The 21,654-nt window shown below is 44.0% G+C and overlaps 1 protein-coding gene across 8 annotated transcripts; it reads right to left on the bottom strand.

The window, feature by feature from the left end:
• Positions 1-2,584: 2,584 nt before the first annotated feature.
• On the bottom strand, positions 2,585-21,399 carry LOC138428539 (plasminogen activator inhibitor 2-like). Of its 8 annotated transcripts, none has more exons than XM_069569343.1 (8): positions 20,810-21,399; positions 14,913-15,092; positions 10,896-11,015; positions 9,028-9,156; positions 8,270-8,387; positions 5,140-5,282; positions 4,311-4,475; positions 2,585-3,786 (listed from the first exon to the last, which is right to left on the bottom strand). In XM_069569343.1, exons 2-8 carry the CDS (start codon positions 15,081-15,083, stop codon positions 3,382-3,384), a joined length of 1,251 nt encoding a protein of 416 aa, XP_069425444.1. In that variant the 5' UTR covers positions 15,084-15,092; positions 20,810-21,399; the 3' UTR covers positions 2,585-3,381. The 8 variants fall into 8 exon arrangements, with proteins under 8 accessions (XP_069425444.1, XP_069425439.1, XP_069425438.1 ...); XM_069569338.1 differs by lacking the exon at positions 20,810-21,399 and adding an exon at positions 19,225-19,303; XM_069569337.1 differs by lacking the exon at positions 20,810-21,399 and adding an exon at positions 17,870-18,068.
• Between the last annotated feature and the right edge of the window lie 255 nt (positions 21,400-21,654).

Here is a 21,654-nt window from a genome sequence, read left to right as displayed (position 1 = left end):
GTTACAGAGTCCAAGCTCTCTCTGCTCACCTTATGATAAGCTAATAAATCTGAGACGAGGTGTTAAGTCAAAGAAGGGACTTTATTCGAGAGCTGGCTTACCAAGAAGATTTCAGGCTAGCACCTCAAAATAACCATCTTGTCCAAGCCTAGATGCCAGGTTCTTTTATGGATCAAAGATGGAGAGGTGGTGAGGCAACAAAGTAAAATGTCACCTTGCAAATGTCGCTGAGGATGGCAAGCCTCAGGCAGGAGGATGTGGTTTCACTTTCTTACAGTGATTTCATGGGTGGTGTGAAATGGAATATCTCCTGTCATATCAACAAACAAAGATGCTGCATCTGTCTGCAATTCCCGCCTCCCCAGATGTACATTTCTGGGCCACGCCAGTAAGCAGCGGGTGAGGGGAGCCTCGCCATATGCCACACAAAGAATTTAAGAACGTCACAGTCTTTCACAGGTGGGCAGAGTCAGCTTATCTCCCTGAGGCAGACCACTATGTATGCCTATAATAACAAAGCTGGCAAGATAAGGACTAAAGTCACAGAGCAGATCCATTGTGAATTCAAAATTAACCCTTCCCGGTTACATAAGAACACTGATTACATCCTTGACTCACCCTCATGACCAATTCTAATCCCAATTACCCCCCAAAGGCCCAGCCTACAAACTACATTACATCAGGGATTAGGGTTTCAACATCTGTGTTGGAATGAAGATAACAAATATTCGGGCCATAGTGGTGGCTGAGAGTTTCCCAGAACTGAACCAAGACACAGGTTTCCAAATGGAAAACATCTCCTGATGAATAAGCTAAATTTTGAAAACTATTTAAAAGGACTCCTAATGCAATAAAATATCAAGAACAGCATCAAAAACAAAAGTAAAATTATTAAATTTTAATAATTTAATCTACAAGAAGCAAAACTACAGAGACATCACTTTGCCCACAAAAGTCCCTACAGTCAAAGTTAGGGTTTTTCCACTAGTCAGGTACAGATGTGAGAGTTGGACCATAAAGAAGGCTGAGCACTGAAAAATTGATGCTTTTGAATTGTGGTGCTGGAGAAGACTCTTGAGAGTCCCTTGGACAGCAAGGAGATCAAACCAGTCAATCCTAAGGGAAATCAACCCTTTATATTCATTAGAAGGGCTGATGCTAAAGCTGAAGCTCCAATGCTTTGGCCACATGATGGAAAAGCCAACTCATTAGAGAAGTCTCAGATGCTGGGAAAGAATGAAGGCAGGAGGAGAAGGGGACCACAGAGGATGAGGTGGTTGGATGGCATCACTGACTCAATGGACTTGCATTTGAGCAAACTCAGGGGGATAATGAAGGACAAGGAAGCCTGGCATGCTGCAGTCGGTGGGGTCACAAAGAGTCAGACACGTCTTAGCAATCAAATAACAACAAAGTGTGAAGAACACTTTGAACCTAGAATTCTATGCTCATGCTCTAACTCAGTAATGATGGGGATATACATCTTAAGACTCACAGCCTCACAATGATTCAGAAAGTTACTATCTATCACCTTGCTGAATGGATTGGTAAAATACATATTTTTAATGAATCTAAAAGTAGGTAGGAGAAAGCAAGGAAGAACCTCTAATTTTTAACAATGTTTGATTGAGAGGAAATAAATCACAATTCAAGCCTTAAAGAATTAGCTGAATAATTTTGGGGGACTCTATGCTTGGCCAGCTGACAGTGAGACAGTTTTGTTACCGACTAAGAAAATAAGTATACTCACTAGTATTTATTAAGTACTGTACATACTAAGCATTCATTTCATTTCTTGTCAGGCATGAGTTCATTCCAGCATCAGAACCACCTTATGAGAAAAGCACTGAAAGAAAACTGAAGCAGGAAGAAGCATCATTCCCAGCTTGCGGTCAGAGGACTCATAAGCGTGCGAACTGGGATTTAGGTACAGTTAAGTGAAGGCCATAAGGCTGCCTCTTTGGCCATGATGCTCCAGTGGGTCACCCATCCCTAGATTTCATCATAAAGAGGGCAGTGCCTGGAATGCACTTTCAGGACCAGCCACGCTACTGCAGCCAGGTCAGACTCCCTAAACCTCAGACCTTCCTTATTTCTCAGGACTTAGATTATGTTTTTCTGTGCTGCTGATCCACTCAAAAGTATTCAGTGCTATTTGAAGCAAACACACTTAAAAGAAGTCAGCTTGCGTTTTCCTTCTGCCCTCGTGCCCAGCTCTTCTCTACCCCTCTGAACTCTCCCTCTCTCGGTGCACTCAGTGAGTTGACCCTGGTGCTATGTCTGTACCGCTAGACTCAGTGTTGATTCCTGATGTCCTGATTTGAACACAGGGGCCCCCAAAGACTCTGACCCAAACCATCCTTTTGCACTGCTGTACTTTTCCTGCTGGGAGAAGGCAGCTCTAATCAGGTTCTCACACAGCTCCATCCCCCCCCCCCCCCACCTTGCAAAGCAGTTGGTTAGTCCTTTGGCTCCTTTATTCTGTTTACTTGGTTCTCACAAAAGAGCTGTGACGCCTGATTTCTGAGAGACAAGACAGCCAGATCTTGTAATCTAAAGACCTAATAGAATGTAAACAAATAGATGGTTTGTGAAAATAGGTTTATTTTCTATATTTTTGCAACCTTATGTAAGTTACAGCCACGTGCATGGGATACATAGCGCTAGAAATGCACGCAGTATACATTTCCCTGTTGTTCAATGCTTTCTTCTAGGTCTCTCCTACAAAAGGGCATGGAAGGCCACCTACTTATCCTTCATTATAAGAACAAATACATATGCCTACATGCTTAGTCACTAAGTCATGCCTCACTTGTTGCAACCCCATGGACTGTAGCCTGCTAGGCTCCTCTGTCCATGGAATTCCCCAGGCAAGAACACTGAAGTGGGTAGCCATTCCCTTCTCCAGGAGATCTTCCTGACCCAGGGACTGAACTCAGGTATCCTGCATTGCAGGTGGATTCTTCACCCTCTGAGCCACCAGGGACGCCCACAAATACATATATTTCCTAAGAAAGAAGAATAAGTGATGACCGGCTTCTGTAAATGTATCAGCTACAGTAGACAGTGACCATAATTTTTAAAAAAGTATATAAAACAATAAATAATACAGTAAAGGTTAATGCTATAAAATAAACTGAGAGTAAGAAAGAGCTAAATGAGAGATCATCCCATTTTAGGGGGCCAAACGATTAATGGCGGGGGGGGGGGGCGATGTTGTGATTGACAGACGTCACACCATGTCTGTGTTCCTGGTTATTGTGGAATAGAAGCTCAGAGAAGCAGAAACATGCGGAGGTCTCTAAAGCTTTGGCACTTGCAGAACTCCTGAGGCTTCTACCTCATATTACAAATTTCTGTGCAGAAACGGAAACTTTCAATTTAGGGTGATGCAAATCTGCCCCAAAAGAGAATGCTCTTGGTTATCTTGTGCATGATAAGGAAGAGGAAAGGATGGTCTGCCACAAACTGCGGGCCTCCATGGCCTGTTCTCCCTGTTACGATGGCCCCAGTGCCGGCAGCAGCCTCAGTGCCCTCCTCGTTCACATCCACAGAAGCTTGATGGAACACTTCAGACAGAAACAGGTCATTCTTTTCTGACATGCCTGAGAAATTGGCTCGGCCTTGGCTGAAGGCATCGCCCATGCCCATGCTCGTGAGAATGGTCTTGAGTCCATAACGCTCTTCCAGTTTGAACTTGGGGATGTATACCTCCACGTCATCCTCACCCATGGTGTCCTCGCTGAGCCACTTGCTGAGTTTGTCATGGGTGATTTCACTCTCCAGCTATGAATCCAAAACATAAAACCACTGAGTGCTTAGCAGAGAAGGACAACAACCTCTAATGTTGACAACCAATGACTTTACTATATTAAAGTAAAATTTAATAGTTAGGTAAAAATTTTGCAAGATAGCATATATGAGATGTGTTTAAGGCTTCTGAATGACCGGGAAACCTGGAACAATTCATCTCAAACAAGTTCGCATATTCAAACTACACACCATTTCCTCAGATGTAGGCATGTGCAAAGGCTTCCCAGGTGACTCAGTGATAAAAAAAATTCCACCTGCCAATGCAGGAGACGTGGGTTTGATCCTTGGGTCAGGAAGATCCCCTGGAGAGGGAATGGCAACCTGCTCCAGCAATCTTGCCTGGGAAATCTCATGGACAGAGGAGTATGGTGGGCTACAGTCCAGGGTGTCTCAAAGAGTCGGACATGATTTAGCGACTAAAGAACAGCAGCAGCAGCAGACATGCAAAGGCGCGTTTAGCCCCAGGAGTTTAAAACAACGTAAGCTGGAATTCTTACCAACTCCAAGCCGGTGGAGGACTCAGCAATTCCATCTGGAAGCAGCAGGAACATACTGACCTCTCCAGCATATGGGAGTTCTAGAATCTGGACCTTCAGGTCTGCTATGTATCCAATGTTTAGCTTTTCGTGCAGGAACATCATCTCTACTGATTTGCGCTGAGTCTAAAGTAATTAAAAAGTAAAATATGAAAGTTGATAGTAAGATGTCAAAAAATTTACAGTCAGACATAAAAGAGAATGGGTTCTGCTTTCCTGCTAAAGAAATAGATTTTTTTCATTAAAAATTTGTTTTGAAATTTGTCTTAAAAAGTCAAAATATATTTTAAAAAATAAAAATTTATTATTTGTATACTCTCACAGTGGCTCTAACCTATTTTGTTCTTTCAAGATTATACCCATTAGTAATAAAATGGATAATTATAATTAAACACTAAAACATTTGTTCAGGACCTCCTAGGGGTCAAGAACTCTGCAAAATCTCGTTGAATCTTTATGACAACATTTTGAGTTGGATATTATCATCAAAAAAAGGAGTGCATGAACCACAAGTAACATCATAGTTGGTACAGCCTACGTATAAGTCCAAGATTGTGTAATTATAAAGCCCATGGTCTTTACCATTACTCATATGACCTCTAAGAAAACTACCAAGTGCTATTCAGTAACCTGAAAGAGTCAATCAACTATCCAGTGTATATAACTTATAACTATTAATAGCAAATCATGTTTGGGTATCAATGAGTGGTCCCAATTTCTCTTTTTCTATTTTGTCAAAGACCCTAAAATATATATTCAGAAAATCTGTTTTGTTGTCATTGTCTCATACCGAGTTCACACGGAAAGGATAAAGCCCCTTTGGTTTCTTCTGAAATGGAGTCTTCCATCTTCCTTTGAAGTAGATAGCATTCACCAGGACCATCTTGGTGTCTGCATCAACAGAACCTTCAGGTAACAAGTTTGGGATTTTGCCTACAGAAAATATGATATATGCTTAGGTTTCATGATCAACAACTATGAAGTCGTTATGATTTCTTGAATCTTTTCAGTCACCACCAAGCTTGACATCCACATTTATCAAACTGCAGAGATGTTGATATTCACATTCAAATTTTTCTCTTAATTTATTTAAAACATGAGTAAAATTTTTTCAGGTTTGCGAAATTCAAGAGCAAATGAAGAAGTAATGTAACTAAGATTTAGAATTGCTAGCAGACTTGGAAAAAATTTTTAAGTTTCTTTTATTTTTTTTCTCTTTGTGCTGCATGCAGGATCTTAGTCCTCTGACAAAGAACTGAACCTGCATCCCTTGCTTTGAGAGCACAGAGTCTTAACCCCTGGACTGCCAGAGAAGTCCCAGAAATTTTTAAATTCCTTTTATACTGTTTTCTCAAGGTTTTACAGTTATATGAAGTTAGTTCATTCAGATGGGAGTGAAAAAGAGACTTAAGGAATATAATGGGCGTCCCTGTAGCTCAGATGGTAAAGAATCTGCCAGCCAATGCAGAAGACCCGAGTTCAGTCCCTGGGTGGCAAAGATCCCTTGGAGAAGAGAATTGCAACCCACTCCAGTCTTCTTGCCTGGAGAGTTTCATGGGCAGAGGAGCCTGGCCGGCTACAGTCCATGGGATCGCGAAGAGTCAGGCATGGCTGAGTGGCTGGCGCTGCCACGGCATTTAATAGTGCGCTTCCCCAGCATGTCAGTAGGCCCCTTCTGGATCTGCTGTAGACAGCCCGTAGGTCTAACTCACTGATTCATCCAAAACCAGTGCTTTGGAAGTTGCGCTACACCTACATCAGGACTAGCACAGATCCATGAAGTAATAAAGGAAAAACTGTCCTGGGGGCGTGGCGGGCTTGGAATACTGGAAGAGACATTCTAAGTCATTCCGGAAAGAAAGTGCGGTGAGTTCTATCAAGAGAGCTGAATAATGCAGAGAACTGCAACAGCGCAGAGAAGGGAATGAATGACCGAGTCCAGGAAAGTTCCCAGGAGTGATGATATCTGACTGTGATTTTTTTTTTAAGTCTACTTAAGAAACAGCCCATTTATAGTGAATACCTGCTCTGCTGTATTTCAACCACATTATTCTATTTACTCCTCACAACCATTCTAGGAAGGGAGCACTATTAGTGTCATTTTACACAAATAGGAAGTCAACCTTGAATATTCATTGGAAGGACTGATGCTGAAGCTGAAGCTGAAGCTCCAGCACTTTGGCCACCTGCTGGGAAGAGTCAACTCATTGGAAAAGACCCTGATGCTGGGAAGACTGAGAGCAAGAGGAGAAGGCGGCAGCAGAGGATGAGATGGTTGGATGGCATCACTGACTCAACGGACATGAGTTTGAGTAAACTGCAGGAGATAGTGAAGGACAGGGAAGCCTGGCGTGCTGCAGTTCGTGGGGTGACAGAGAGTCGGACATGACTTAGCAGCTGAACAACAGCACAAACGGGCACCATAGTGAGATATTAGTGACCTTTCCAAGGTCGTAATGCTTGAGAGCTGGTCAGAATCCCACCATCTTCCATCTCTGCTGACAGACACAGGACTCAAGCAAACCGGTCACTGTAGTCCGACCAGTTTCAGCATAGCTGTGCAATATCTTCCCCAGTAGAGCCCCTAGCGAAGAAATCTCCTGGCCACTACTTGGAAACCTACTGGGACTTTATTTACCTTTGTCACACATGATATTTGATCATAACAAGGAAGAAAGAAATCTTTCTCAAATTACTATAAAAATTAGTAAAATAATCAATCTAAATGACTATTTGGCGTTTTTGCAATTTCACTGATTGATTTGTAGCCATTCACCACAAACGCTTAGAAAGAAGAGAGATTCTTGCTGTTCTCAAAAGAGCAAAGCTTTCATGCGTCTCTTTGATTTTGCAATCTCCTTTGACTTCATTTTTTGTTAAATCTTCACTTTCTCTGCTTCCTTTTTGTCAGTGGTGCATCAATCTTTCAGAGCAGTAATTTAAAAATCTAGAAATGAAGAACTAAAGTAGGCCAACTGTTTTTAGAGGAACAATAATTCTTTTTTCAATTCTACAGAACGTAATACAAGTGCTTTTTCTATGATGGTAGCTAAGAAACGAGGGTAGCATACTATGGTCTGAAACAATGTTTTAAACACAGGAGGCAGGGACTTCCCTAGTAGCCCAGGGGCTCCGATTCCATGTCGCCTACGCTGGGGGCCCAGGTTCAATCCCTGGTCAGGCGACTAGATTTCATATGCCACAACTGTGACCCAACACGCCAGATAAAAATGTATTTTAAAGTAAATAAACAAGCATAGGAAATACGTGAAAATAAGTTTTCTGCATTATCAAACTCTTCAAATGTTAATTTGAAGAATTTCAGAATTAGACTAAGGCTCAGAAGAAGAGGAAACCCCAGCTGCTCCACGAAAAGATAGTGGGATCTTGGATGAGTCAGTCAGGAACTGAGGACACGCATGGTAAAGGCGGAGGCAGCTTAGACGGTTAACGGGAGATAAAGAAGGGACTGACAGAACCGGACAGCACACTGACTCTGGACGGGGAAACAGGCAGGAAGCTAAAGTTCTATGATCCCTCCCTTTTCCGTTGCCCGTTTTCTCGCGCCAATTGCTCAGTTGGATATTGTTCCTTTTTCCTTTGTTTTTGTTTGCAGTGTGCATAAAGTCACAATTATTTCAACACTGATATTTCCTAAATTAGCAAAGGTCTGCCTCTTCTTACATTCTATTTGGTAATAATCCAAACCAGATTATTGAAGTACTGAATATACATCTTCTATTAATAGACCTTGATTATTTTTTTCTCACTTCAAACACCACAAAGCTCAACAAGAATCAGGTTATATTAGCCAAAATAACTAAGGTTAGGAGTAAGGGCAAAGTCCAAGGATTTTAAAACACACACACATCAGAGTTTTCTACATGGAAGGAAGAGCAGAAACTATTTCTTGATTTTACCTTTGGTTTGAGTCTTGACCCAGGAATTAATCTTTTTTCTGGCATCTTCTGCACATTCTAGGAAGTCGACCGCCTGCGGTTCTGTAGAGTAATATTTCTCAGAGAGTTCCATGTATTCCTTTAAAGCGAAAAAATAATGACAAGATTACTTAGAATATATACCCAACAAGTGAAAGTGTTAGCTGCTCAGTTGTGTCCGACTCTTTGTGACCCCATGGACTGTAGCCCGCCAGGGTCCTCTGTCCATGGGACTCTCCAGCCAAGAATACTGGAGTGGGCTGCCATGCCCTCCTCTGGGATATCCAACCATCTGTGGTGCGTTTGTAGATTGCAGGTTTCCTGTCAAGACTGGGAGCCTGAAGCAGAGTAGGGGGAGGTTGGCTGGGGGCTGATTGTGTGCTCTCTTGACCGCCGCCCCCCCCCCAGTCCAGTCCCAATGGCCTCTGTTCTCCTTCTCGCTCTGTACAACGAACACTGAATGCAGAGCGAGAGGCTGGGCGTGGGGTTAGTGGTTCTGGGAACACCTGTGCGCACCTCCTGACTTATGACTTTCCATGTGGGGTTTTTACAGCAGAAACAGGAAGCACCCACGGAGGGAACATAAGCATGACTGTGTTGGATCACGTCCCATGGCCTCGGGGAGCCTTGTGAGCCTAGTGGAATTCTGACCCTCTGGGAATGAATCAGAGAAAACAGCTTTGAAAGTGACCTTGTTGCAAGTTTGGGACCCTGCCATTTAGATCACAGGTTTCACTCACTTCCTTGAACCTTGCAGATTTCTCTCCAAACAGTTTATTGGCACTTTCCAATAAATACTCCCCTGTGGACACGTTGATGGCGTTGCTGAGAGAATGGAAGGCTGAATGGATTACCCCTGCAGCTTGAGCCTTAAAAGGAAAGGAGAGATTCATTTTATACAACTCAGGACTTCTAAACAAGATATTTCTTAAGCAATAGTATTTTTTTCTAGGATATCAATAAAATGCTGTATTACAATATACTTTTTTCTGGCACTTTAGAAGTAACTCAGGAAATAATGTTGATATGGATATAGTACATTAAAATTTTTCAGATAATTTTTTACTTGTTTCAGATTTTTCTGTGCCCATAGGATTGGATTTAACTGTAACAGAACTGAGATCCTAGAAAAATTCAGGCTCCTTTGATACTTACCTAAGCTATAGTCTCTAAGCAACTTTTATTATATTAAAATGTTACCTTAGAAATGCTCTTCTAAAAATTTACAGAATTTCTACAAGCCCCTTGGCATAGTTAAGGGGTAGTCTGTGCAATGGAATCTGGAGTTTAGAAAACTTAAAATCGAGGGGAATCCCAATCCCCAAGCTGAAGTTTGCGAGCATGATGACAGACAGGGGCTTAGTCACAGCAGAGGCTGGGTGAGATTGAGGCCAGAGCCCTGAAGATGGGCCATCAGCTGTCCACTCAGGCCTGACAGAGTCGCCTTTTGAAGAAGCCCTCTCGTCCTCGTCTTGAGTCTGTAATTCCCTCAGTGACAGGTAGATAGAGCATTGGCGTTCCTAACCTGTGAGAGGACCTAAATCAGGGTGTGACTGTGGATGTTATTTACCAACAGGAGCCCATCTACACCAGGCTCCTAAATGTAGCTGAGCGGTGTTTAAGGAAGTGGAGCACTGGGGAAAGATGCTGGCTCGAGGCTGATGAGATGAATGGAGGGTAGATAAAGAGTAGACGATGATCACAACAGGTGGATAGATTGGCGTCGTTCCGTTGTTAATAATGATGATGACAGATCGACAGACCAGGAGAGAGAAGGAAGATAGACAGATGGACAGTGGCTGAGGATTACAGTGACGACCGCAGGGAGGGAGGGAGATAGATAGGGAGAGAGAAGGAAGATAGACAGATGGACAGTGGCTGACGATCTCAATGATGACAGGACGGAGGGAGGGAGGAAGGAAGATAGATAGACAGTGGCTGAGGATCACAGTGACGACCGCAGGGAGGGAGGGAGGGACGGAGATGTGCGTTTGTGCTCAGTCGCCCAGCCGTGTCCAACTCTTTGCGACTCTTTGGACTTAGCCCGCCAAGCTCCTCTGTCCATGGGATGTTTCAGGCAAGAGTACTGGAGCGGGTTGCCATTTCCTACTCTGGGGAATCATCTTATCCAGGGACTGAACCTGCGTCTCCTGAGACTCTTCACCACTGAGCCTCGGGGGAGCGCTAGATAGATGGGAGAGAGGAGACGAAGGACACAGGAAGGCCAGTGACCTCTTCTGAAGTCACCAGGCCTGGCCACCTCCACTCCTCAATGACCTGCCACCCCTTACTCTGGACTGCATTCACACACGTGTGTTGTAGGAGTCTCCACTGTGGCTTTAGAATAAATTATACAAACCCAACTAATGGCAGAGTAATGTGAGAGAATTTACAGTCTTGACCTGGAAGCCAAAAAACGGATTCCACCCCAGCTCTGTCCTTCCCTATGAGAGTGACTGTAAGATATTTGCTCAAGGACTGGGAGTCTTAGTTTCCTTCCTATGAAAGGTAGAAGTTGTACTAGGTTCCTTCCCTAATATTGTGACTTTAAGACAAGAATTTTCTGAAAACAAAATACGAAAGAACTAGGAAAGGATGAGTCAGATACCTGCAAAATAGCATCAGGACAGGCGCCCCTCTGGGTCTGCTGTGAGAAATCACAGCTGCTGAGGCTCCGTGGGGTCGCTGGGGCACCTCTGTGGACTCCAGCGTGGCTAAACTGAAGCACCTACAACCGGAATTCGGGAAAATTAGGCACGTTTTTCAGTTGCATTATTTAGCTTCTAAACCAACAGCTGTCGAGTACCTCTTAGTGGTCCTACGTCAAGTTCCTTGCCTTTATGTCTGGGCAGCAAGCACAGATGCTCTTTAAGTATAATATGTGTCGGTCAGTGACATTCCCTTCATGGGAATTAGCATGAGTTATTTTATACTAATTCAAACTGTGGCCATTTTAACAAAATATATATAATGAGATGATTTATAACCTTTTGATTTAATTATCTAAATTATCACCCAACTCATAAACTTCCTTGAAAACATCCCAGTATTTTGAAGGAAGTAATAAGGTTAACTCCTGACCTTGTATCTCTCCGCTGAGTGGCCTTACACATTATACCCTTCTAGACTGTTAACAACTAGCAGCCACAGCTAGCTTAAGCACAAAAACAGGGTGCCCAGTATTGCCAAGGGTCACCTAAAGCATTTGCACATACATCATTTACACACAAAGAAATCCCTCACTTCTGTCCATGTTGGGGGAAGATGGCAGGGGTCAGATGACAATATGAATTCCTTTTTTAAAGTATTTATTTTCATTTGTGTATTCAGCTGCCCACAGGCTTGGTTGAGGCAGGCAGCATCTTTAGTTGCAGCATGCAAGATCTTTAGTTTCCACATGTTCCCCGACCAGGGATCAGACCCAGGTCCCCTTGCATCCCAGTGTGAGTTTCTTTATGGTGAAAGTGGCAGGTCCAGCTAACAGTGAAGCTGGCAGGTGCAGCCTGGCCCTGGAAGGTGCCTCAAGCCCCCTCCCCCAGTACAGCAGACTCCTCCACTTGGCCCTGACACCCACCCACCCCTACCTCCAGCATCCTCTGGGTCCCAGCGCCATGGGGCCCCAGGCAGGGAGGAACTTATTGGTAAAGCATTGATGGTGGAGGCTCTGCCAAGGGAGGGAAGGCAACCTTACCCAGCAGATGGTGGATTTCTAGGCTGGAAGGAGAGGTGTTAGGATCTCTGGGGTCTTTCTCTGCTCTTCAGATCATATATTGTAAGTTCTTACCTAATACTCTCCGAAAATCAGTCTGACTGACAGTGTAAAAGGGAGGAATACTTCGTGTAAGAGCTTCCCTGGTGGTCCCACCATTTGAGGAAGCTGACCCATAAGTCGGGGCCTCTGGGCAGCACTGAAGCCCACTCGAGGCATGACGAGAGTCCTTGCAGGTGGCGGGTGGGGGGGGGGTGGTGTGTCACGCTCCTGAGCCAGGCTGAGGCAGGCACCCTGCCCAGAGAGCTGGCCTGGCCCAGGCCGGTCAGTGGCCTTATCTTAAAAGAAAGAGCTGGGTGAAAATACTCCTGCAAATCTCACATGGCCTGTGCTTTGTAAGAGAGTATCTATTTATTCTATTTGCTCTTTTTTTCCACTACAACCGTTCCAGCCTTACCAGCTACACCAGTTCCCAAGTGTGGGCAGCCTCTTCCTGCCCTGATTTTCTCATCTATAAAGTGAATAAGACAATCAGAGCACCTACCTCACAGGATTTTGTATTCTGTGGATAAATTCATAAAACGTTCTCAGCAAGGTGCCTGGCTGGGGCACTGTAAGTATCAGCTATGAAAACAGTTAGTTCCACCACATGCCTCTCCTGTTAACTCTAATCTTCATACTCATCTTGACCAATACACATTTTCACTTACATTTTAAAAATAAGAAAGTTACTACTAGACTCTTTTGAGTTATCAAATGGTATTCGAGAGGTCTGCAACTATTGCACAAAATAGGTGGTTACCAATCCGCATTACGTGTGATCAAATTAATATAGTTTGGGGGCACAGAATGTCTCCCATCCAAGTATGAACCAGGCCCAGACCTGCTTAGCTTCCAGGATTGGGAGGGTTCAGGGCGGTATAGCCACAGACCACACAGACCCCCTTTGGGGAAGAAGATACTTTAAAGTTGGACCATGGTGGTGGCTGCACAGCCCTTGTGAATATACTAAGAGCTACTGAATTGTAAACTTTAGATGGGTGAATTTTATGAAATGTGAATTATATCTCAACAAAGTTGTTCTTATCAAATAAAAAATAAGAAAGCTGAGGCTCAGAGCATTTAAATGGCTTCATTTACACGCCTAGTAAGTGGCAAAACCACCAACCAAAGACAGGCAGGTCTGTCCCCAAAGTCTAGGCTTCCACGTCCAAACCAAAAAGCGTCTCCTCTTTTTTTTGGTAGAGAATTAAGCCAATTTGCCTTTGAATTTTATAATCTTCCCATGTGGCAGAGTTACAAGAAAACTGCTGTATATAAAATTCTTGTCCCACATGCAGAAAATACTTTCCAAACACAGAAAAGCTGAGTTGTACCATGAGTGACAAATAAGCTATTTTCCTCTGGTAGCAAAATCAAGATTTTCTCTTTAGCACCTAGAGCATTTTGTTTGGCATCTGTCCTCAAAAAAAAAAAAAAATCGCTTCTGATCCCTTTACATTTGAAAAATGGAGACTTCCCTGGAGGTCCCGTGGCTAAGACCCATGCTTCCAGTGCAGGGCGAAGGGAATTAACATTCCACACAGCACAGCCAAAAACTAAATAAAAATAAACCTGAAGTCCTTGATGTTTTCTGAAGTTTTTAATGGATTCACTGCCTTTTTTTTTTTTTCAAGGCAAAGAAAATAAAGGGAAAGGAGTTTTGCAAAATGTGGCTGGTATCAGAGAGTTGAGCAACTGGGCTTTGCTGTGAGTCTTGATGTTCAAACTGCCACAGAGAAGCTCCCAGCCCTTTTCCTCCTGCGGTGAGATTGGCTAATGCTCTGAGTGAGCCACTCCAAACAAGGCCCGCCTCAAGTGGGTCACCGAGTGCCTGGAAGACTGCCCATCTCCCGGTACTCACACGCTCAGGTGCGATTCTCCCGGGAAACTCCGGTGTGACTGAGGACAGCGTCCACGCTTGTGAGAAACAGAGCCTGGACCCCCAGCACTCAGTGCTGACGTCTGCACACACGGGACTGGGGAAGAATTGTGACGATATAATTACCTCGTCTGCTCACGGACCCAGGGAAGACAAGATCGTGTGAGCTTTAACAGCACCACATTCATCCCAGAGGATGACTGCTGTGTACAAGTGAAGCAGGTCAGTGTATTTCCACATTCCCTGACCCAGTGAGAGGGGCCCCTGACTGAGCTGGTGTCCATTCACCAAGGAAGGCAGCCAGGGGCCCTGGCAGAAGGGCCCCCCAGTGCCGGCCCCCCCGACCACCTTGACTGTGAAGACTGGCCATGCCGTCAGCCCCGTTTTGTTGGCATGAGCTCATGGGGCGGAGAGTGTTGGCTGAGGCCCTCCGAAGTTGTGTTGCTCTCGGTGCCTCCCCCAGAGTGCAGAGACCAAGCTCTGGGACGGTTTTTCCTCCTCATGGCACGCTCTTAAAACCACTACTAGGAATTCTTCACATAGATGGAAAGAGCCTGAGATGAGACAGCAGAAACCAGAGGAACCCAGGGAAAGGTGCTTCAGCCCCACTGCCCACCTGTCACTGATGCTCTTAAAACCAGTAAGAGATAAAGCAGACAAACCTTCTGAGAAATATAAACATTATCAGATGTCAGATATAGTCATTATTAACTATTTCTAACGTGGCAGGATAAGAAAACTGATAACCCTTCTACTGTATCCACCATTGAGGGTTTTCATGGTTTGGCTCTTCTATGCATTCGAATCTGAGTAACTTGTGTTGTGGTGGCTTGTGATGACTGCTGAGGGCATGGGTTCGATCCCTGGTGGGGGAACTAACCCCACTAGCTGCGGACTTTGTTACAGTCCAGACGCTGCAAGCATATAACCAGAGCAGTCCTGCAATTCGGGTCAGGAGCCCTTCAGTCCCAGCTGGGAACCCTGGGGAAACTCACCTGGGCTATCTGGTCTGCAGTACTGCCCCGGGCGCCCAGGTAGACCATGGCCATGGTGACGGAGATGCTCCAGGGACAGAAGAGGAGATTCTGGGTGTCAGCACTTGTATTTGCCAGGTGCTTGAAGAAATTGAGGGCGAAGATTGTGTTTGCCACATAAAGTTCTTCCATTGTCTCAATCTGGAGGGAAAACGAGGCAAAGCAACAGCTCTAAAAGATGACTCAACCTTTTGAGGGATGTCAGCGGCGTAGCTCAGGCTGCACCCTGCACAGGGCAGGGGGTCCCTCTCTGTTCTCCTTTAACTAAACAGGGCCCGCAGCATCGTGACCCTGCGACCTGTGCAGCCACTAAAGGTTCCACTCTCGGCGCAGTGCACTGCAGTCACAACCCGGCAATTCCTTAATAATTTTATACAAAGGGCCCTCCCTGCATTTCCCTTTTGCACTGGGTCCTGCAAGTGACGCAGCTGATCCTGAGATAGAGGGAGCAGTCCTGGGGTGCCTGGTGACACTCCACCTCGTACTAAGTATAATGGCCGCAGTAGCAGTGAGTGGCCCTTACCGGATTCTTCCTGTGTAACAGATGCTGTGTTCAGCCTCTCCCCTGTACTAAACCAGTCAGTCCTCACACAAGCCCTGTGAGGAAGGCACTGCTATTCTTGTGCCTACAAAGGAAAAATCTACTCCCCAGAGAGAATCAGAAAAATGACCCCTGTCACTCAACTGTAAGGGACAGGACTGGAAATTGAAGCCGGGTGGGTGGGTGGCCTTCAGGGTCACACTCTCAGCCTCTGCGTTGTACCTACAGACACACGTCACATGTACAGACACACAGATACACACACTAGGACTTCCCCTGGTGGCTCAGTCAGAAAAGAATCCACCTGCAATGCAGAAGACGACCTGCAGTGCAGGAAGCCCACGTTTGATCCCTGGGTCGGGAAGATCCCTGGAGAAGGAAATGGCCACCCACTCCAGTATTCTGGGAATACTGCCCTGGGAAATCCCGTGGGCAGAGGAGCCTGGTGGGCTGCAGTCCGCAGGGTCGCGAGAGTCCATGGACATGATTAGTGACTAAACCGTCACCATCACACACACCAGAGGGAAACACACACGCACCCAAATGCAAGCCACGTGCACACAGACTCTTGCTGGCCCCAGCAGAGATGGCCAAACTCCTTTCTAGAAGTGGCTTAGACTCACCTTTTGAGAGTGAGCATTTCACACCGCCCTATCTCCCGTTCCTACACCCCCTCCACTCACTCACACACCACAGCCTTTCTACCAAAGCACCCCCTGTGCTGAGCAGCTCATTGCTGGAGATGCTGGAAAGGCCCCCTCCTCCCACCACCCCTAGCAGGGCAGCCAACACCAGGTCCCTCTGCAGGAGTGGTCCTGGATTTATGGAGCTCACACACACACACACACACACACACACACACACACACACACGAACACACACACCCCATCCACCATCTGAAGATAACTGACAGTCACACCTACCGTGACCTAAGACTCGCAGCAGCCAAACGCTTGGACACACCCGGGTGTGGGTGGGTACCTGCTGGTTCTTGCCAACAGACTATATCTTACATTTTCACAATGGCTTCAAACACACCCTGCAATTACCAGAATCTATAAATGTACCAAGCTACGCTGACACTCATCATTCCACAGAAGCCTTCTGGGGACGGTGGCTGGGGAGCCGCTGGGGGAGGCCCTGCAGGAGGCTCTCTACAGCCTTGGGCTCCCTCGGTGGGGCCTCCCAGGCTCACATCTCCCCAGTCTAGGGCTGACACCTGAACACTCGGTTCACAAACATTTCTCGTGAAGAAAATGATTGCTACTTGTATCAAAATTTCTCATGCAAGATACCACCCAATTGTATTTTATCAAGACAAAATAGTAAATTAAAGAAAACATATCCCCAAAACTCTCTCATATCTTCTTGTCTCCTTTAATATATAATATTCACAGGATCAATGTGAGGTACATATTCTGATCTTTATTCTATAGGTTACGTCCTGATGTCCTGAGACATATATAAGGTCACAGAGTTTGTAACGATGCAGGGATTCAAGCCTAGGATTCAAGCTTCAGAAACCCACGCTGTCCAATGTCACTCACACCTCACCTGCTGATGTTTAACTACTACGTGTAAGAGTTTCAGCCAGTTACTGGTTTGAGAAATGCTAGAAAGAGGAAATAAAAAGAGGAAGGAAGCCGGTTTGTAATACTACTAGAAGGCTTAAGTTTCGAAAAATCACTGTTTTTTTTTTTTTTTCTCTTGCTTCATCACTGAGGTTAGATTAACCTGGATGACTCAGAACTTTGTTTCCTCTTCCTTCTCAATTTTAAAACCATCTTTATAATGAATTATTCCTCTCAAAAACATTTCAAAAACAGAGAATTAATAGCATAAATATTTCTCGATTGTGTGCAATAAAATAAAGAATTGGAGCTATAAAAATAAACTTAAGCCTGCAAATTCCCTAGTGGTCCAGTGTTTAAGGCTCAGAACTTTCATTGCTGAGGGCATGGGCTCAATCCCTGGCTTGGGAATTAAGATCCCACAAGCTGCATCATGTGACCAATTAATTAATTAACTAGTTAGTGCAGGCTTCTCCTATACCTAATTCTTTATAATGACCTGAATAGTCAGTCACTTTGACACTAGCAAAATTTGTCAAGACGAATAAAGAGTGAGGGTTTCTAATGCCAAGTTAGAAGTCGAGTTGACTGTGACTATTTTGTTAAAAAAAAAAAAAACATTAAAAAGTAAGGACAGAATTAAATCACCCCAGATGTATTTACTTGTTTTAAAAATAGTCTAAATTCTATCTTTCAGATAGGTGCAATTAACTGCATTTAACATAAAAAATAATGTGTGATGTCTATATCACAGTTACCAAATTCCTTCAGCCTCACTGTTTTATTTACCTTGCATAATTACTTGCCTGGTAAACCTAGTAATTCTTGTTATACCGATGAAACTATGAAGATGGCGATAGCACAGCTGGTTTCCAAGCGCAGACTGGCTTCCAAACCCAGCTCCAGTGCTGTCCTGACAGACCTTTCAAATAAGGGTTGGGAAGCTCCCGTCTGTAGAATCTATGACTGTATAATACATATATGTATATGTACACGGTGTCTTCTGACTCTACCACGTGTCCACCCTGCATTTAAGTGGGAATCTGCCTAAGACCGCGTACGACCGAAGCCACTGAGTGACATCAGAATCTCTCAGAACAAGAAATACCTGCTGTGATTTCTTCACACTAGAGTGAGTTACACAACTTCAACAATTTCTAGATATTATACTCCTAACCAACATCTGATATTATCTTAGAAGAACAAACAGACGAAAAGCGCATGTGGGCTGGCCTCTGTGGTGTTTGTGTTGGTTCCTAAAGCGCAAGTTCACAAGCGTGCCACTGAAGCTTGGCACAGGCGACAAAGAGCTCAGCCCCGCAGCCACACTCCCTCCGCTCACTGGCCTCGAACGCTAGATTTGAGTTTGCTGTAGCATTTTTAAGTGAATTTTTTTGCAGCAACACAGTGTAAATATTTTGAAATTGATCAGAAAAATTAGTGACACAGAGCAAACAATAACTTCAAGGAAATCCCCCGTTCCAAATTGCCAAGATTTCCCCATAAAATTAAAAGGCTTTCTGTATTTGATTTATTTCATAATGAATAATTATTTGCTTATGGGATATTAAATTCTTTATTGAACTATTACTTCAGTCCATCCAGCAACTAACTGGGCTATTCTTCCTCTTTCACCAAATTGACCAATTATCAAACTAAATTCAATCAGTATATGCTGGCATTGAACTGAACCACTCAGTTTTCTGCTTTATTTCTGGTTGTTTAAGATGAAAACTGAGTCCTCTTTTTGTCTTTATCATATTTATGTACAATTTATAAATTACTTTCAGTTGCTAAAAAAATACATTTTAATTGGTCTAGATATTTTCATCAAATTCAGTGCCAAACAAGAACTAGTAAAGGGTACACACATTCTAAGCTGTTCAGTAAAACTGACATCACAACCAGAATGTACATTTGGGTTTGGTGAATGTTACATAAGCATCTTCTGATCTCTGAGATTTAAGACTATGTATAACTTAATTTAATTCAAATCTTGAACCAAAATGTTCTCAAACAAGCAACTAAACAAGAAAACACCATTAAACTTTTACTCATCCTCTAAAAACATCCCACAGTTTAATTTTCATTATATTAATAATACCAGTATGCAAAATAAAACCCTATTTCCCAGAGAGACACATGGAAATGGCTGAAATACCTGGTTCTTCTCTTCCTGACAGGAAACGGTCTTCTGAGCATTGCTAGAGTTCAGACATGGCAATGACCGGTTTTATAATGCTCTGCCCCTCCCACGTGGCATTTTTTTTTCTCTATATCTGTCTGTGTCCTTTGAGTGATTCAACATTTTACTCAGAAAGACATCATTAGAATAGAAATGCTTGTTTGCTAAGGCATCATTTAAGAAGATGACATCATTCAGAAACTTTAAAATTTAGCAATACCTACACATGCCTGTTAAAATTAGCTAAAATCTAAAAAAAAATTAAAAATAAAATAAAATTAGCTAAAATCTGTCAGCCCCAGTTTCAACAGTCCCCTCTTTAGCTTGCTCTCTTGGTAAGAAATTCTACAATGTCTCTTGTATCTTTTGACAAGAACAGCCTGGGAGCTTTTTGCAATACTTAAAAGCAATGGAATCCTTTCTCTTTTGAATCTAGACAGCCCCCAAACAATTCTTTGGGAACAGGGGAGAAAAATACACTTTTCTTCCTTATAAATTCTCTATTTTAAACCCTCTTACATTTTCTCAAGCTATAATTCCCTAAATAATTCTGGGTTCCACCCTAATCTGTCACAAATAAACCCAAAGAACATTCCATTCGCCGTTTCTTTAGAACATAAATCTTATCTTTAATTAAACAGTGAAAAGCCATTGTGCACTTTAAGTTAATTTTTAAGTGGGTAAATTAAAGGTGTTAATTGGAATTTGTGATGTTGAAATCATGATTCTGAAAATCACTAGATTTTTAGATACAGCCAAAGGAATCTGATAAAAACAGATAAAAGATATGCACAATGAAAGAGAGTCTGAGTTTTTAAATGTTCATATTGTTAGAGCTTATTGAAAAGTGTTTGCAACACATTGAAAGATGATTTTCTTCTCACTTTACTTCTTTATTGAAGTACAGTTATTTTAGAGTGTTCTCCCAATCTCTGCTGCACAGCAAAGTGACTCAGCTTTACACACATATATAGTTGTTGTTGTTGTTGTTGTTGTTGTTGTTGTTGTTGTTGTTAATATTCTGCTACCATGGGCTTCCCTGGTGTCACTAGAGGTAAAGAATCTTCCTGCCAATGCAGGACACTAATAGTAGATTCGATCCCTGGATCAGAAAGATCCCCTGAAGTAGGAAATCGCCCTCTGCTCCAGCATTCTTGCCTGGAAAACCCTACGGACAGAGGAGCCAGAGTCAGACGCGAGTGAGCACACACAAGCACCGTGATGGCTTGTCCCAGAGAGGGGTGTGCCTCCCTGTGCTGCGCAGTAAGGCCTGGCTCCAGCTGCAGCGGTTTGCATCTGCCCGCATCGAAATCCCAACCGTCCCTCCGCCCCTCCTCTCTCCCGGGTGGCGACCACTAGTCTGATCACTAGGTCTGAGTCTGTTTCACAGATGCTCGCTCACATCACATTCTAGATTCCACATATAAGTGATACCGTATGGTATTAGTCTTTCTTTTCCTGACTTACTTCACCTAGTATGACCATCTCTAGCTGCACACTTAACTTTTATGCACAGGAAATGCCCAAAGTGATAAGGATGGAAAGAAGCAAAAGCACATGCCTCTTCTCTGCTGGTGTCGCAAGCCCCATGTCTCCTCTTGAAGAGCTGTGTTGACAATCTGGAGTGTCCTTGAAACCAAGCCTGTAGGTTTGAGCCCTGTGTGAGCTTCTTAGCTTGGCTGTGGTCCACAGAGCCGGACTTATCTTTAACTCTTCTTGCTAATGTGAGTCTCTGGCCAAAAAGGAGTGGACTGACTTAACCCAAAGTGTTAGTCACTCAGTTGTGTCCAACTCTTTGTGACCCTATGGACTACACACCACCAGGCTCCTCTTTCCATGGGATTCTCCAGGAAAGAATACTGGAGTGGGTAGCCATTCCGTTCTCCAGTAGCTCTTCCCCACCCAGGGATCGAACCCAGGTCTCCCGCACTGCAGACAGATTCTTTATCATCTGAACCACCAGACTTATCCCAAATGCCTCATTATTATTAAAGGGGCCATGAGATAGGTGTGTTCTTCAGAATCTGGCCTTCAAAAGCCAAATTATTCAGTTTATTAATTTCTGGAAGATCGCAGGTCACATAAAGAAAAGGAGCTGAAATTTCACTTCAAGGGTGGCCTTTCAAATCCTCGGTTTCTTCATTAGCCCACAGAAACCTCGCAGGCAGCACTGACCCTTTTATGCATTTTCACATCCCTCGGCACTCAGCCACTTCCCCATCTCGGAGAGCATTCAGTGGGGCTCAGCCACTTCTCTAAGTGAGCATTCAGTGGGGCTCAGCCACTTCTCTAAGTGAGCATTCAGTGGGGCTGTCGCTTGGTGCCGAGGTCTCTCTCTGTTTCAGGCTCAGTCCCCTGGAGGGCACCCCTGACACCGCAACTGATTTGCTCAGCTGTTGTCTAACC

The sequence above is a fragment of the Ovis canadensis genome, chromosome 23 (genome assembly GCF_042477335.2).
Source record: "Ovis canadensis isolate MfBH-ARS-UI-01 breed Bighorn chromosome 23, ARS-UI_OviCan_v2, whole genome shotgun sequence".
Lineage (NCBI taxonomy): Eukaryota > Metazoa > Chordata > Mammalia > Artiodactyla > Bovidae > Ovis > Ovis canadensis.
This window is presented reverse-complemented; position numbering and strand designations above follow the sequence as displayed.